Source organism: Balaenoptera physalus, assembly GCF_965194825.1.
Source record: "Balaenoptera physalus genome assembly, chromosome: 2".
NCBI classification, from domain to species: domain Eukaryota; kingdom Metazoa; phylum Chordata; class Mammalia; order Artiodactyla; family Balaenopteridae; genus Balaenoptera; species Balaenoptera physalus.
Genome location: NC_138883.1, coordinates 168,797,433 through 168,814,513, shown reverse-complemented (window position 1 = coordinate 168,814,513; position 17,081 = coordinate 168,797,433). Strand labels below are relative to the sequence as shown.

Genomic DNA, 17,081 nt, shown 5'->3' with positions numbered 1-17,081 from the left:
TTCTTGTTAATGAAATTATGCAGGCAAGAATATAATATCGCCTACTGTAATACAGTAATTGGTTTCTAAGAAAACTTGTACTATCAGAAATCATGTTATAAGCCACTTTTTCTTTTTAATAAGGAGAGTTTCTGACTCACAACCATCAAGATATTTTTCACAGCAGAAGTTTCAGTAGTGAAGATTTTTTTTTTTAAGTGTACATAACTGTAAACTATACAGAGCAGATTCAGCAATGATAAAGTTTAGATTTTGCTCAAGGGTGCCTTTTTCATATCATCAACACAGTTTTTCTTAGACGTTATTCTCCTTTGTGTGCCTGTTGTTATGACAAAAAAAACCCCACAAGGTTCTTTCCCCCTACTTTCCCATTACAGTATGCAGGAACACCTACATTAACCATGAAGTTATGCAAATTATGTTCTCGAATTCTGTCATTTCCATTATATCCAATTCAAGTCATGAAAACTTAGACCATAGGAAAACGCCTGTAATTTTTCTCGTCTGACAGTTTACACTCTACCTTGTTTGTCGTGAACAACGAATACCAGATCCATATCAATACAGCCCTTTTTCTACAACCACCGCTATAAAGAGACATCAGACCTGAGTTTTGGCAAAGTAAACAGGGAGAATCACAACTTGGGTGTAGATTTCAGCTTTAGGTAGCAGTTCAAAGGAGTTCCTGTTTGATCAGCCCCTGCTCTATGCCAGGCATCCTGCTGGGCAGTAGATGACTTCATCTTTGAGACATAGGGCTTTTTTAGGAATTGAATGAAGTGATGCTTATGAAGAACGCAGGCCAGTGCCTGGTAGGTCATGAACATGTACTTCATGTCAGCCGTTATAGCATCATTACTATCATCTGATTCTAAGACACGGGTATTTTCACCGAGTTTTATAGCTAAGAGAGTAATAATTCACCGAGCATATACCATATGGCAATTACTCTTTTAAGCATTTTATGTTAGTTAATCTCAGCAACCATATGAATGCATCTTATTATTATCATCACCGTGTTTCAAACAAGGGAACTTTGTGGCAAAGAGAAGTTAAGTAATTTCCCCAGGGTCACATAGCTCAGAAATTGTCAAGCAGTCTTATTCTAGATCTTAACCATATCCTCTTTCAGTTGGTAAATGAGAAGAATCCATTTGAATTCGAGAATTTACAAAGCCTGTATTCTTTGTAAATTGTAACGTTCACTATGACCAAAACGAGACAAGTAAAAAAAATATTTGCGGACACATGTCAATTTATAATTGGAACCAATAGGGAAAAAAAAATTATCCCCTTATGGTCAACTCTGAGTTTTCTTTCCATGTAGCATATTATTGAGGTTAACCTGTTGAGGTTAAAAAAACCAGTTTTGAGCTTTTTTCTTCTCAAAATATAACTGCCACTTCTGATACTAATTGACCCTCAATCTCACTGTTCCTATCAATTAATCATTAACACATTTTGGCAGTATTCCATCTTTTATCCAACTGTATTATTTTGAAACGCTGATCATTCTTTCTGGTATTAGTGACAGAAAAAACTGGCTCACTGCTTCCCAGTCATTTATTAAAAACGCCAGATCAATTCAGTAAGTTTGAACACTGGCTACTTGCTGGTACGAGTCTAGGTGTTGCTGGGGTACAGAAAATAAACAGAAAACTCTTGGCAGTGGCAGAGGCACTTGAACATTTGTCACTTAGTGATGTTAGGTCATGATTTGAATAGAGCTTTTAAAACAACTCCGTGGAGTCTGTATTGAATAAGCAAAGCAGTACAACGTAGAGCTCCCCCCTGCCCCCCAGAAAGAGTAGGATCCCTATTTAGGGAGTTTAGAATTGACTTTCTAATTGTACCTTCTATTTATTCTGTAGGACACTGGAGTTACTAACAGGGATCTGATTAGTCGAAGAATAAAAGAATACAACAGTCTGATGAGGTGAGAATCCCACCATGCCTGCAGGTTAATTGGGATGTAAAATACGTACTTGGTCAGAAATGTTCCTTTCTTTCAGCAGCAAGGCAGAGCAGTTGCCAAAGACCCCTCGCCAGAGTCTCAGCATCCGGCAGACTCTACTTGGTGCTAAAGCAGAGCCTCGGACTCAAAGTCCACACTCCCCCAAGGAAGAGTCAGAAAGGAAGCTTCTCAGTAAAGGTACTGATACCAGCATTCCTAGATAAATCTAGGATTTAAAATTGGGTTTGTAGTAAACCAACTATACCTAAGTAAAAAAAAAAATTTTTTTTTTAATAAAATTGGGATTTTAAAGGTGTTTTCCTGTTTTTCTGTGCGTTTTCTGCGGACCTCAGCTCAGGGTAAGCTAACCCAGAGATCACTGGGGGCCTGGTCCAGGCTGGTGGGGCCTTTCCCTTAAGCTGGGGTCCAAGATACCAGTTCTTATAATAAAGATCAAGTGAAGGAAAATACAACACATACATCTATGTCAAAAACTACCAATTTGATAAATGCAGAGGATCCAGGTGCTTTCATTTTGAAATAAAACCATTATGTTTCCTTTTGCTAAAATCTCATTCTAAAGATGTCACATCAATTCTATTGTCTTGACTGTTTTAAAGAAAATCATGGTACAGATTGTCAAAGGGTGAAGAAACATAATTGATTCGTAGTAAATTATATGGAGGGTTGAAAGGAGTGCTATATTAGGAAGAGACTAGAATAGAATATGTTTGATAGATAAAGGATATGTTATTTATAGTACAGGACTCTGATTTATATAAATATTGATAAAGGATCTTTAAAGTCATGATTTAAACACTCTTGTTTCTATTTTCTTTTCTTTATGTCATTTTCTTTTGAATAACGATCAAAAGATGACACTAGTCCCCCAAAAGACAAAGGCACATGGAGAAAAGGCATTCCAAGTATTATGAGAAAGACATTTGAAAAAAAGCCTACTGCTACAGGAACGTTCGGGGTCAGACTCGATGACTGCCCGCCAGCTCATACTAATCGGGTAAGAGACACCAGCCAGCCAGATTTCCTAAAGCCATTAATTCAGCCGTAGTCATAACAGGACCCGCATACACAGCCGTGCAGATCACAAGGAGTATCTGTCCATCTGTTGAGTATTTTCTTCTTCTTAACAGACCTTAGTTTCTCTAAGCATGTCTGACCTGTACGGGTGTATGGAGTAATTTTATCTATAATGCTTTTTTCTAATGTGTTGACTCTGAAATAGAATAATTATTCAACTGCTAGGAATGTATCTGAAACTATCGGTAAGAAGTCATTTTCAAGTCATGTGTGTTTCTGCTTTCAGCATTTTAAAAGAAGGATGGGAACAAGAATCTGATTAAGAAAGTGTGATAAATATAAATGTGCGTGTGTGTGTGTGTGTTTACAGTGCCCACGTTAGGATTCATATCATGAGTGGATGGATGTTATTCTTTCCCCCTCCTCTGCCCCTGCCCCCCTTCTTTTATTCCACTGAACTGTTTCCACATTCTCCCTACTTGCTCTTGTTTCTTCTTTAGACTATTATCTCCCTGTGGGTCCTCCTCTTTCAGTCTTGACCTATTCATTCTCTTTCCACTGACTCAACTATCTCTTGCTGGTTTTATCTCTTCCCAGTTCTCCAATGTTTATATTCTTTATTTTCTCTATATCAAATAACAGCAATTTATATACTGTTTCCTTTTGGATGAAAAGGGCCTTGTAACTACGATATGTATCTACTAACTGAAGATAAACATTCATGCTGTGTTAAATAAAATGTTTATTTCTTGTTTTGCAGTATATTCCATTAATAGTTGACATATGTTGCAAATTAGTTGAAGAAAGAGGTCTTGAATATACAGGTATTTATAGAGTTCCTGGAAACAATGCAGCAATCTCAAGTATGCAAGAGGAACTCAACAAGGGAATGGCTGATATTGATATACAAGACGATGTAAGTTTGTGTATTTCTATTTGAATAACTGGTCTGTGTTTTTTTCCTTTGTGGTATTGACTACAAACATACTGTATTTTTATTTTGCATACCTAGAAATGGCGAGATTTAAATGTGATAAGCAGTTTACTAAAATCCTTCTTCAGAAAACTCCCTGAACCACTTTTCACAAATGGTGAGTTAACCCCACCAAAGACACCGATGCAACAGTTGAACATTACATTGTTGGGAAACCACAACATATTAAATTGAACCAGGGGAAAATATTTTTGTCAAAAGAAACAGGAGGTTTTGTTCTTATTTGTATACAAAGCATAATCATGTCCTATTTTTTGTCATTTGGATTGTTTTTTCCTCCTGATACATTTCAGTGAAAAACAGTTTATAAAACGTTGTTAAAGTTCAGTAAAAATGTATATTATCCTGTTCATTCATGTTTACAGCTGAGTTGAAAATATGTTATTATTGTTCTCAGTGAAAAGCCTCAGGCATAATAAGGTACAATTAGTAGAAAAGCATTTTTTCAGCCAAACCAACTATTTGACTTAGATAAGACCTTGTAGTAGATGTTGCAGTGCGGGGAGAGAAAGTGGACAGACTGTGTAAATACAGGATGTACCCTCAGAGAACTCACATTTTAGGGAATTTCCTTTGTTTGATAAGGCCTAGGGGAGTCATTAAAAACTATAGTAGTTTTATTTTACTTATTTATTTTTTTAATAAATTTATTTATGGCTGCGTTGGGTCTTCATTGCTGCGTGGACTTTCTCTAGTTGTGGCGAGCGGGGGCTACTCTTCGTTGCGGTGTGCGGGCTTCTCATTGCGGTGGCTTCTCTTGTTGCAGAGCACGGGCTCTAGGCACGCGGGCTTCAGTAGTTGTGGCACACGGGCTTAGTAGTTGTGGCTCATGGGCTGTAGAGCGCAGGCTCAGTAGCTGTGGCCCACGGGCTTGGTTGCTCCATGGCCTGTGGGATCTTCCTGGACCAGGGCTCGCACCCGTGTCCCCTGCATTGGCAGGTGGATTCTTAACCACTGTGCCACCAGGGAAGCCCCTATAGTAGTTTTAGGACAACATTTCAAAGGCTATTTGGGGTCCTCCCTACTATTTTTTTCTTTTTAATTGTGGTTTGAAATTGAACCTTAAAGGGAAACTAGATTACAGCTTACCTAAACAATTTAAGATGAATTTGGTTTTTTTTGTTCTTACTGTTGTCAGATAAATATGCCGACTTTATTGAAGCCAATCGTAAGGAAGATCCTCTAGATCGTCTGAAAACATTAAAAAGACTAGTAGGTATTATTTTATATTTTTGGAGGTACAACAAAAGTTCAGCATTTAAATCCATCATGAAATAATATGTTTCAGATTCATGATTTGCCCGAACATCATTATGAAACACTCAAGTTTCTTTCGGCTCATCTGAAGACAGTGGCAGAAAATTCAGAAAAAAATAAGGTGTGTAAACTGTTTATTGAAGAGATGTACTTTCAGTGGCTTTAGTTGAAAAGATGTACTTCACTGCTTCATGCGAAATAGTCAAAAATAGGTTATAATTAAACAAAAGCTCTAAAATACATCATACTGGTGATCACGTCCCTCTAAAGATCACTACTAAAAGCAAAAGATCCCCAAAATATGAATTGTTGTTTTTTCAAGACATTTTCTTTTATGTTTATCCAGCAAGAAAAATGAAAAAGTCAGAAATTTTACTTCTTTTATTTTTCAACTGTATATTAATATTTTGAATGGGCAATATTTGCACAAACAACAGTAAAAATGTATCAAATGGTATACAGTGAAAAACAACAGACATTTTCTTTTTTTGTTTTGTTTCATTTAGATTTAGCAGATACTTTTTTTTGGTTTTGTTTTCACACCACCATATTACCTTTATCAAACACACCAAAATTTATTGTTCCTTCGTATTATCTAGTCTGTTCACGTGTAGCTTTTCCTGATTTGTTTAAAGAAATATCTTTTGGATGAATATTGTATGATTTTACTCACATGGAATAAAAAAAAAACCACACACAAATTAAATGAACAAACCAAACAAAAACAACACATAGATACAGAGAACAGAGTAGTGGTTACCAGAGGGGGAGGGGCAGGGGTGCAGGGGAGGGTGAAAGGGTTAAGGGGGATCAACTTTGGTGATGGATGGAAACTAAATTTTTGGTGTGGATCCCAAGACCAGTTTGATTTTTTTTTTTTTTGAGTTCCACAATGGTTTTTTACCCTCTAGTATGTTTTTGGGATTGCTTATTTAATATTTTAATCAAATCCTAAGGTCAAAAAATTACACCAGACACTTATAAGATATAACAAAGAAAAACAAAAGATTCGCACCTTTGACAATCAGGTACTTAAACAGGAGTACAAACTATCATGGAAGGAAACATACAAACATATAGGCATGTAATACTGAGGTGTTCATTGGTACAAGGATAAGCAACAAGCTTTGGAAGTCTTGGTTGAAGTAAAAATTTTGTCAAAAGAATATTTTCAGACATTAGGTTTTACATATTCATGATCTTAATGTACTACTCACGCAAATTTGGAAATTTTTATGTATCTCTTTCCATTTGTTTAGTTTTTGAGGGGAGAGGTTTTCCCTATTCTTTTGCAAGTTTTATTCCCTTTGATTTTAATATTTTTGTCAGTTGATCCAACTTTGTTAATACTTATTTTTGGCCGAGGTGCACGGCTTGTGGGGTCTTAGTTCCCTGACCAGGGATCGAACCTGTGCCCCCTGCAGTGGAAGCGCGGAGCCCTAACCACTGGACTGCCAGGGAATTCCCTGTAATACTAGTTTTGAACCAGATCAATTGTTTTCAATCATAGACTTCCTGGGAAAAACGAATGCCAATTAAGTATTGTATGTTGTCATTAAAGCAAGAAAAAGAATGTACATATAGATCAGTTTATGGAAACTCTAACCCTGAAGCATTATTTTTTTTTACACACATCAGTCCGCCATTCTTTGAATTCTTTTTCATCAAAAGAGTCTTTCAGAAGTGAAATGCCAAACATGCAATGGGAATTTAAGCCTACTTTCTTAAGAAAAGTTGTGATATTTTCTAATATCATCCTCTGTTGCAGATGGAACCAAGAAACCTAGCCATAGTGTTTGGTCCAACTCTCGTGAGGACCTCTGAGGATAACATGACGCACATGGTCACTCACATGCCAGACCAGTACAAGATCGTAGAGACACTTATCCAGCACGTAAGTCCAGGCTTCGGCTCATCGAGAAAATTCTTTTTCGTGAGCAGCTGATAGTTGGTAGGGCTGAATTTGGTTATAAATTTTTTTTTTTTTTTCCTAAGAGAATTACCTTTTTTTCTGTGCTGTCCTCCAAAATATAGATCTCTGTAGGGGGTTATTTAATTTCTCTTTTTCACCTTTTTTATTTTAAATTTTAGCATGACTGGTTTTTCACAGAAGAAGGTGCTGAAGAACCTCTTGTAAGTATTGTCCGTCAGCGTTTGTACTCTGTTCTTCTCATTTGGGACACACAAGATCCTGATCCTACAACTGTGTCACCTTCCTGCTTTGTATGCTATTGTCTGCTTTGCACCCCGAAAGCAGGTCTATAGCGCCTCAGTTTCTGATCTAATGAAAATCCAAGTATGATACTTATTTGGTAATTAATTATATGCAAATAATGTAAAAAATTAAGCATATGTCCTCCACTCAGTAATGTGTCTTTTACTAAATGTTGTTTGAATTTTAAAGAAAGTATCTTTGAAGAGATGATGAAGAGATCTTTGTTTATTAACCATAGACAACAGTGCAGGAGGAAAACACAGTAGACTCCCAGCCAGTGCCAAACATAGATCATTTACTCACCAACATTGGAAGGACAGGCGTCTCCCCTGGAGATGTATCAGGTAACTCTTGCCTGGGCAGTATTGATCTCTAGGTTAAAAGCTAAATTCTTATAACATGAAAGAGCAAATCAATCATAAGTAACAATTCACTATGTTTTTTTTTTCCTTTTCTTCTCCTTTTTTTCCCTTTCCACTAATAAAAAAAAATGTAATCTTCCTTTTCTGATTGATCTGAATTATCTTCCAGTGACTGTAATGCCATTGGCAGTGCATGGAGTTGTAATGCTTGTCAGAAAGGAAATATGAGGGAAAATGAGCATGCAAACCACTGTTTTGTTCTTTTTTTTTTTTTTTTTTAATTCACAGTTTCCATGTAATAGTCATCACAAGGTAAAACAGATACACGCTACTGAGTATGTGGTTGCTGTGATGGCAGAAAGTGTGGTCTAGACTGTATGAGTAGTTCTCACTCTTGAGCTGGACATTCTGTTGAAAAAGCAGCCAGTTAAATATGTAAAATGCTCATGGGCACCATTCCCATAAATGCAGTCTATTATCTTGTCACTACAGAGGTCACCGTAAAAGACAATCTCTCTGACATTTTCTTCTGTCTTCTGTTGCCACCCTAACGTTCGGTGAAGTATCAGTTCTAATAGGCTCTTTCGATGCAGATTTTCTCCTGCCAAACTGTTGCACTAACCTAGCATGTTTTACACCGTGTTCTCCCTTTGTCTCTAGTTCTCGTTGTAGTCCTAAAGGGTTCTCTTTCCAGCACTTACTGACACAGGCACATCTGTACTGATGTTGCACAGGCGAGATGGGAGGAGTCTATCGCGCGGTAATGTCGCTAGTGGATTCCGTGGTGTCCCTGACGGACAGCTGGAACTGTAGGAAGAAGGAGGACTGCTGTCCGCACTGTAGCTGCCTTGTCTGCAGAAGCCCCCGCTTCCTGTAAACGCAAACCGAGCTGATCTGTGGTGTACACTTTCTCTTACGGTTATTGGAAACAGATCACTACTACTTTCTTAAAAGTTTTTCTGCTGTTTCTTGTTATTTCTGAAGCAGACCGTGAGGAGAAATAGCATGGTATGGTCTACCAGTTCTTAAAGTCATAAAGCATTGAGCCATGTGTTGAAAGGGGCGTGGCATGGGGCTCAGCTCATTAGTTCTGAAAATCCATTTCCCTGAAGTTGAAAGAGAAAATTTCCAAATTGGTGTCGTCCTGAAGAGTGCTAGCCCCTTCCTACCCTCTTTATACTTGTATAATCTGAGTTTTTGCCAGACAGTAAAATGATGCTCTCCATTTTTCCATTTCCATAATAGCATTTGTGAATAAATAATTGGAAAACTGGTAGCAATTTAACTAGTCAAAAGGATCCCTGACTGCACAGATGCGAAACCGGGGTCCAAAGCACAGAGATCAGCATGATTTAACGTAACGTCAGAGTGACCCAGAAGCAGGGTTATCGTAATGCATCCTTACGCACACAGTATATGCTTCCAAAATTTAACATGGACAGTCTGACAAAAATCAACATAAATACACTGAGCCTGAGCATCTCAATTTGTAGCGAGGGCGGCCAACAATCCTAAACGTTCTACATTGTGTATCAGTTTCAGATACAGGATGTGGTACATAGTGCAATTCTTCAAAAGGTCTTCGAGCTGCTTTATTGCTAGATTTAATACTTAGCAAATTTAATAAACACTAGTGTTTCTGTTTTGTTTAGCACAGGGCTCCTTTGCCATACCTATCATTGAGCTGATTCTGCCTACAATTCACAGCATCCTTTCATGGCGGTGGCTTTCTGTGGTGCAGCTTGCATCTTTGTGAGCTCTGACTATCCACTGTGTTCTATTGTTTTTGAGTTTTGCTTTCACATTTTGTTCTGTGCCTGTCTTTTCCATAAGTTTTGCATTGTTTGTTGAAAGCAGTAAAGAATCTGACCAATACTGACCATGTTTTCTTTAACTTCTCACAGATTCAGCTACTAGTGACTCAACAAAATCTAAGGTAAATTGTTTTGTACAGTTTGGAATATTTTAGAGGGGAATTGCTTTGTGGTTGATCGTTATGATTCGTATGCAGATGCACCCTTGTCTGTGTCTGATAACAGGCCAACAGAGTCTTATAAAGGGAAAAATTAATGCTTAAAATAGAATATGATAGAGGAATACTGGATTGTGAGGTGGGGTGTTGGATTTATCTCAGTGTAGTTTAGCATAATTCAAAGAAGTAGGCATTTATCCCCTCATTCTTTTTTTAAAAAATTAATTAATTTATTTATTTTTGGCTGTGTTGGGTCTTCGTTTCTGTGCGAGGGCTTTCTCCAGTTGCGGCGAGTGGGGGCCACTCTTCATCGCGGTGCGCGGGCCTCTTACTGTCGCAGCCTCTCCTGTTGTGGAGCACAGGCTGCAGACGCACAGGCTCAGTAGTTGTGGCTCACGGGCCTAGTTGCTCCGCGGCATGTGGGATCTTCCCAGACCAGGGCTTGAACCCATGTCCCCTGCATTGGCAGGCAGATTCTTAACCACTGCGCCACCAAAGAAGCCCCCCCCCCATTCTTAATGTGAAAATTTTCTGACATATGCAAAAGTAGAGAGAATAATATAATGAGCCCTTATTATCCACCCTCAACAATTAACACATGGCCAAGTTTGTCTCATCTGCACCCACCCACTTTCCTCCTCCTCGTGACTTTTTTTTTTTTTTTTTTGGCCTCGCAGCAGGTGGGATCTTAGTTCCCCTACCAGGGATGGAACCCGTGTCCCCTACAGTAGAAGCTCAGAGTCTTAACTACTGGACCACCAGGGAAGTCCCTCGGGACTATTTGGAAGCAAATCCCAAACATTTTATTTCATTCTGTAAACATTTCAGTAGTAATATAGACTTTATTATTATTATACATTTTTTATGAAAATATATATTCTTGCCTTCTTTTCAACAAGATCACTAATTTTGTTTTGGTTTTAATAAATTATTTATTTATTTATTTATGGCTGCATTGGGTCTTCGTTGCTGCTTGCGGGCTTTCTCTAGTTGCGGCGAGCGGGGACTACTCTCCGTTGCAGTGTGTGGGCTTCTCATTGCGGTGGCTTCTCTTGTTGCAGAGCACGGGCTCTAGGCACACGGGCCTCAGTAATTGTAGCTCGCGGGCTCTAGAGCGCAGGCTCAGTAGTTGTGGCGCACGGGCTTAGTTGCACTGCGGCATGTGGGATCTTCCTGGACCAGGGCTCGAAGCCGTGTCCCCTGCATTGGCAGGCGGATTCTTAACCACCGCACTACCAGGGAAGTCCCTAATTTTGTTTTTATAATCAATTTTTGTTTACATAATTTGTGTTCTGTTGACACCACCACCAAAGTGCACTTTTTGAGTAGTTTTTAAGACATTCAGTTAGAGAGTTTTTCATTAATTCAGTTTGTGCCAGCTTTGCTCTTCTGAGACTGTAGCAAGTAGAACTGTCAATAATTTCTTCAAATGTTCTATTTGGAAATGAGACATACATATCATTATATATCATTTCTAAACATAATGGGATCACATATGACTAAATTAGAATTGAATTTTTGCAGAAAATATCATAAAATATTTAATGATATATCATTCGCTATCACTTGTATTGTGATTTTTACCATTGTTTTACCCCAACTTTTTATTTTGAAAAATTTTAAGCCTACAAAAATGTTATTGGAATAATAGCACCCAAACCTTTTGCCCTAGATTTATCAGTTGGTAAATCTTGATATATATGTAATTTTTTTTTTCTGAGTCATTTGAGAGTTAACTTATAGACATGATAACACTTTACCCCTAAATGCTTCAGTGTGCATCTCCGAAGAACAAGGGGATTCTTCTATGTAATTACAGCATAATTATTGTATTCTGGTAGTTCACATGAGTACAATACATTATTATTTCTAATGTACAGTTTTTACACAAATTTCGCCAGTTGTCCCAATAAGGTGTGTTGTTTTTTCTTTTTCTGTATATAGGATGCAATCAAGGATCGCCCCTTGCGTTATGTTGTCATGTCTCCTTAGACTTCTTTACTTTGGAACAGTTTCCCACCTCTTTTTGCCAGAATATAAGATTTTAGATTTAGATTTTTAGGTTTTAGATTTCATACTTGTTTGAAATTCACTCCTTTCCTCTCACTAGATGCATATTTCTTAACCTGTGGTTATAGCAGTCTCTTCATCTTAAGTAAATTATGGTGGTGTTTGTATTATACCTATAATATAATGGATGTCCAAATGATATAATTCTTTGTAACAATTTTTTTCAGTTGTAAAATAATATAGTCATTTGCTCCAACACATAGTGATCACAGAAACATCGAATTTTAAAGGGAACCGTTGGGAATCTTAAAGATAGTATAATCTGATTTCTTCTCACTTAAATCAGCAGTGAAGTTGAGGTGTTTAAAAGTGAATCACTTGCGCAGTGTCATACACTGCAAGCTAGGGAAGGAACACCAGGTCTTCTAATTCAGAGCTCAGTCACAGCCATCATCCCCTACGGTCTTCAACAGAATGTGTTAAATGTGAATAACCCTTAGAAAGGTCCTGTATAATTATAAAATCCTTTATAACTTATAAAAACAAAGTTCCATCAATCTGTGATTTCATTTTGGTGAATCCTTTCTAGTACAAAAGCCTGAATTTTTACTGTAATTTTCAAGACTTCAGTATAGTAGTTCTAGCTTGTCTAAGATTTTTCTGACAATAGAGAAACTATTACTCAGTTTCTGTTACTCTGCATACTTCCTGCCTTCCTGCCTGCCTGCTTGACTTAAATGGTGTGTGTTACACCAGCTAGTGTTTATTGACCGCCCCCACCCGAATTTACTTAGCCTGTAGGCATTATGACACTTAAACACTCATCATCAAGAACCTATTAGGCATAGCTGACAAAGCCAGTTGGCCGCAAAGCCAATTGGCCGCACTGCCACTTTCTCAATACAGGGCACTGCAGTGTTTCTTTGGTAAGGATTTAAGGTCTTTAATTGACCTTATGTTTTTTGAACTTCGTGATTTGCTTGTTACTTGAGGTCAGTGAAGACAGTGCCAACTTGATTTACCTAAGGCCAGTCTCTGCAGATCCAGCCTGCCTGAACTAATGAGAACCCAGGAGCTCCCTTATCTTAATCAGCTTAATCAGGAACCTGAGGACCCTCTGAGGGTAGCAGAAGCAGGGACGGTCTGTAGATGGAGGGAAGTCAAGAAGAATAGGAGTGCGAGAGGGCCCCAAGCACAGAAGGTGTCCCTGAAAGACAGGTGTATGTCAGCTGTGACATGGCAGATAAATACCACCAGGCAAGAAATGGGACAGATTAAATAAAAATAAGAAGTTGTCTTAGGTACAAGTTAAAAGGGGGTGTAAAAACTACACCCTGTTATTACTTGGCTTTAGTGGTTAAGAAATACTTGGGGGAGGGGGAGGGAAGGAGTGGGAGTTTGGGATGACCAGATGCAAACTATTCAATGTTATATACAGGATGGATAAACAACAAGGTCCTGCTGTACAGCACAGGGAACTATATTCAGTCTCCTGTGCTAAACCATAATGGAAAAGAATATGAAAAAAAAGAATGTCTATATGTGTATAACTGAGTCACTTTGCTGTACAGCAGAGACGGGCACAACATTGTAAATCAACTATATTTCAGTTAAAAAATAAAAAATAATCACCAAAGCAATGGAAATCACACAAAAAAAGAAATATTGGTGCTGGGCGGGGGGAACCTTTTCAGAAAATGAACTCAATAACGTTCTTATGTTCAAAGTCTCGTGTCTCTGCCCCCCAGGGTTCTTGGGGATCCGGAAAAGATCAGTATAGCAGGGACCTGCTTGTGTCGTCCATCTTCGCGGCCGCCAGTCGCAAGAGGAAAAAACCAAAAGAAAAAGCACAGCCCAGCAGCTCGGAAGACGAACTGGACAATGTGTTTTTTAAGAAAGAAAATGCAGAGCAGGGTCACAACGATATTAAAGAAGAGTCCAAAAAAGAGAGCGAGACACCGGGCAGGAAACAAAGGACCGTGGCTTGCAAAGAGAATCACGCGAAGAAAGACGGCAGCGCGGCCAGAGCTGATCAGCGAGCCCTGCGGGGGGAGAGCGCGGAGCCCCCGGCCCCCCAGGGCTCCAAGCAGAGCAGGTCGCCCACCCCGAGCTGTCACCTGGCCATCCTGAAAGAGGGCCCCAGAGCCCTCGTGGCCCAGAAGGCCTCCCACCCGGACGAGACGGGGCCCGACTCCGGCGCCCTGGCGAGGTTTTCCACCAAGAAATCCACCAGCCCCGAAGCCAGAGTCGGCGAGTTTCTGGTCAGTGTCGGCACCATCACCGCCGACGACCCGGCGACGTCGCCCGCCCCCTCCGTGACCGGCCTCGACTCCAGCCGGCTGAGCCCCGAAGTGCAGTCGGTGGCCGAGAGCAGGGGCGACGACGCCGACGACGAGAGGAGCGAGCTGGTGAGCGAGGGGCGGCCAGTGGAGACGGACAGCGAGAGCGACTTCCCCGTCTTCCCCGCCGCGCTGGCCTCCGAGAGGCTCCTGCGAGGAAAGCTGCAAGAGGCCATGAAGACGAGCCGGCGGAACTCGGAAGGCAGCGAAGTCAGCGGTACGGAGGGGAGTTTAACGCCGAGTTTAGAGAGCCGGAGACTGCTCTTCAGTTCCCATAAGCTGATTGAGTGTGACACTCTGTCCAGGAAAAAATCCGCCAGATTCAAGTCAGACAGCGCGACTCTAGGAGATGCCAAGAATGAGAAGGAAGCCCCTTCCATCACGAAGGTGTTCGAGGTGATGAAAAAAGGAAAATCAACAGGGAGTTTGCTGACACCACCAGCCAGAAGCGAATCCGAGAAACAGGAACCCACCTGGAAAACAAAAATAGCTGATCGGTTAAAACTGAGGCCCAAAGCGCCGGCAGATGACATGTTTGGAGTAGGAACTCAAAAAACCAACGCGGATCCTGCCAAAAGGAAAAACATCAAACGCAGACACACGCTGGGAGGGCACAGGGATGCTACTGAAATCAGTGTTTTGAATTTCTGGAGAGCGCAGGAGCAGAGTGGGGACAGAGAATCCGAACTCTCAGCTGTGACTCGGTTGAAGCCCAAATGCTCAGCCCAGGACCTGTCCATCTCAGACTGGCTGGCCAGGGAGCGGCTACGCACCAGCACGGCCGACCTGAGCAGAGGGGACGCGGGGGACCCCCAGCCCCAGAGCCTTAGCACGTTAGACATACCCACCACGGACCCAGCCCTGTCTTCTCAGTCCCATGCAGACAGTTCTCCCAGCACCTTGGCGTCAACTAACAGGCCCCCTCTTTCCACACCACCACAGTCACCTGACCAAATCAATGGAGAAAGCTTCCAGAACACGAGCCAAAACGCCAGTTCTGCAGCGATGGCCCAACCTCATCAACTGTCCGAAACCCCAGGCAGCAAAGCACAGTTCCATCCCTGTCTTTAAACTGGGGGTACGTCCACTCCAGCGAATAAAAGCTACTGTTACACGTTCCATAACTCTGTAAATATTTTCTTGTACCAGAATTGTTATTATGCAGCCTTCATTTGGGCTGGTTTCATCATTTTGCACTGTGAAATAGCTTTACAGTGCATTACTACAGCCAGAAGAACATATATATATATTTAAAAATATATTGGATAGTTGTATACAAATGAGCAAGGTTATTTGTTGCGACTCACCGCATAGTGCAAACACCCAAGATTACTGAAGAAAATAGCTGGCATTAGTATGCAGCAAATGTGTTCTTTTGGTTTCATCACTAACAAAAGTGCCTCATCATAAAAATACATTTGGTTTTTAGGGTGCCATATTGTTAAAATTAGATAACTTACACTGAGTAAACAAATGCATTTTATTGGTAACAAATTTCATCACATTTACCAGTTTTAACACAGGTAGATACAGAACTTCCATTCTCTAGTCATTCCAGGTGGATCTCTGAGTTTTCTATTCAAACTTTTAATACAGTTTTTGAGTTTTGTGTGACTTGAATTTTTAATCTTTCTGTAAAATACGTAACTTAAATGAACATATTATATGTGTATCTTTTCTTCAGATACCAGATTTGATATAAATGTTGTAACATAGGTGTGTAGATAGTGACCTGGATGGAACTGGCTTCTTTATGGAGAAGAATATAATTCTGCATGAGGACTTAATGGATCCAAACCTGTGTCGTGCCTGTGTGCATACCCGATTAAACACTGGAAATAAAAATTGTTTTGGTGAACTTTGCATGGCTTGAAACTTATTCTAATATATATATTTAAATGCCATCCATTTATAACTGCCTTAATTGGTTCTGACATTTATTTATTTATGTATTTATTTAATTTTTTGCTGCCGTGCGACACGCAGGATCTTAGTTCCCTGACCAGGGATTGAACCTGTGCCCCCTGCGGTGGAAGCACGGAGTCCTAACCACTGGATGGCCGGGGAAGTCCCTGGTTCTGACTTTTAAAAATTTACCTACTCTGTACATTCCCCCTCTCTTTTTGGCCGTGTCTGGCAGGGCTCTCTTGTAAATGTTTCCATTGGCCTAACTTCACTCGTGTACACGGATAATATTTAACTTTTCTAGCTGAAGTCATATATGCTGTTTACCTTTTTCTGGAGATTATGAGTGAAGGGAACGTGCATTTGGAAGTCAAACCAACTCTATACTTCCTAGATACATAAACTTGGACAAATTATTGAACGTCTCTTAATTTATTCCCTTTGTATAAATGACGATAATAGTATCTACTATAAGGGTTATTAGATTTAAATGAGATACTCTTCCAAATATAGTGCCTGCCACACATTACTTGCAAAATGTATATCAGAGATACTCTTAGAAATAATGGGTACTTAGAGATTATTAAATTTAAAAAATCTGTCCAGCTTTAAATAAATTTCACTTATGTCTCATTTCTGAAAGTTCTGTTTAGTTGTTTCAAAACAGCCTAGTCAATTTTGAGATCCCTTTTGTTTGCATCACATTTTAAGCCTTCTTTTATGTCTATAAAGTATTACACCCATTGATGTTAGCATGAATTCTAGAACCAGACTGCCTGGCTTCAAATCTAGGCTCTGCCGTTTACAAACTGGATGAGTTTGATAGCTACGTAACTTCTCTGTGCCTTTCCTCACATGTGGAATGAAGAAAAGGCGCAGAGAAGTCTCATTGTTATATGTGTTTGCTGTTATTGTTATATTTTAGATCTGATGCTTGCCATAGCTTCAGTTTTATCAGGTCTGTTTCTTTCATCTTTAACCTCTAATTCTTTAATCTGATACTTCTACTGACCCCCGCCTATGGTGATTCTGTTT

General features: G+C 39.8%; 1 protein-coding gene across 11 annotated transcripts in view; it reads left to right on the top strand.

The window, feature by feature from the left end:
* The window catches only part of ARHGAP21 (Rho GTPase activating protein 21), a 125,457-nt gene extending 109,458 nt beyond the window's left edge, over window positions 1-15,999 (top strand). For 7 of the 11 annotated variants that reach the window (XM_082449605.1, XM_082449600.1, XM_082449607.1 and 4 more), the window contains 12 exons: window positions 1,872-1,936; window positions 2,013-2,152; window positions 2,830-2,972; window positions 3,753-3,908; window positions 4,005-4,083; window positions 5,125-5,198; window positions 5,275-5,364; window positions 7,012-7,137; window positions 7,335-7,376; window positions 7,697-7,802; window positions 9,725-9,756; window positions 13,551-15,999. In XM_082449605.1, the coding sequence (XP_082305731.1) occupies window positions 1,872-1,936; window positions 2,013-2,152; window positions 2,830-2,972; window positions 3,753-3,908; window positions 4,005-4,083; window positions 5,125-5,198; window positions 5,275-5,364; window positions 7,012-7,137; window positions 7,335-7,376; window positions 7,697-7,802; window positions 9,725-9,756; window positions 13,551-15,212 (2,715 nt within the window). In that variant the 3' untranslated portion in view covers window positions 15,213-15,999. The remainder of the gene's footprint in view (window positions 1-1,871; window positions 1,937-2,012; window positions 2,153-2,829; window positions 2,973-3,752; window positions 3,909-4,004; window positions 4,084-5,124; window positions 5,199-5,274; window positions 5,365-7,011; window positions 7,138-7,334; window positions 7,377-7,696; window positions 7,803-9,724; window positions 9,757-13,550) is intronic. The other 4 variants (XM_082449606.1, XM_082449604.1, XM_082449610.1 and 1 more) reach the window with 1 other exon arrangement.
* The last annotated feature ends 1,082 nt before the right edge of the window (window positions 16,000-17,081 follow it).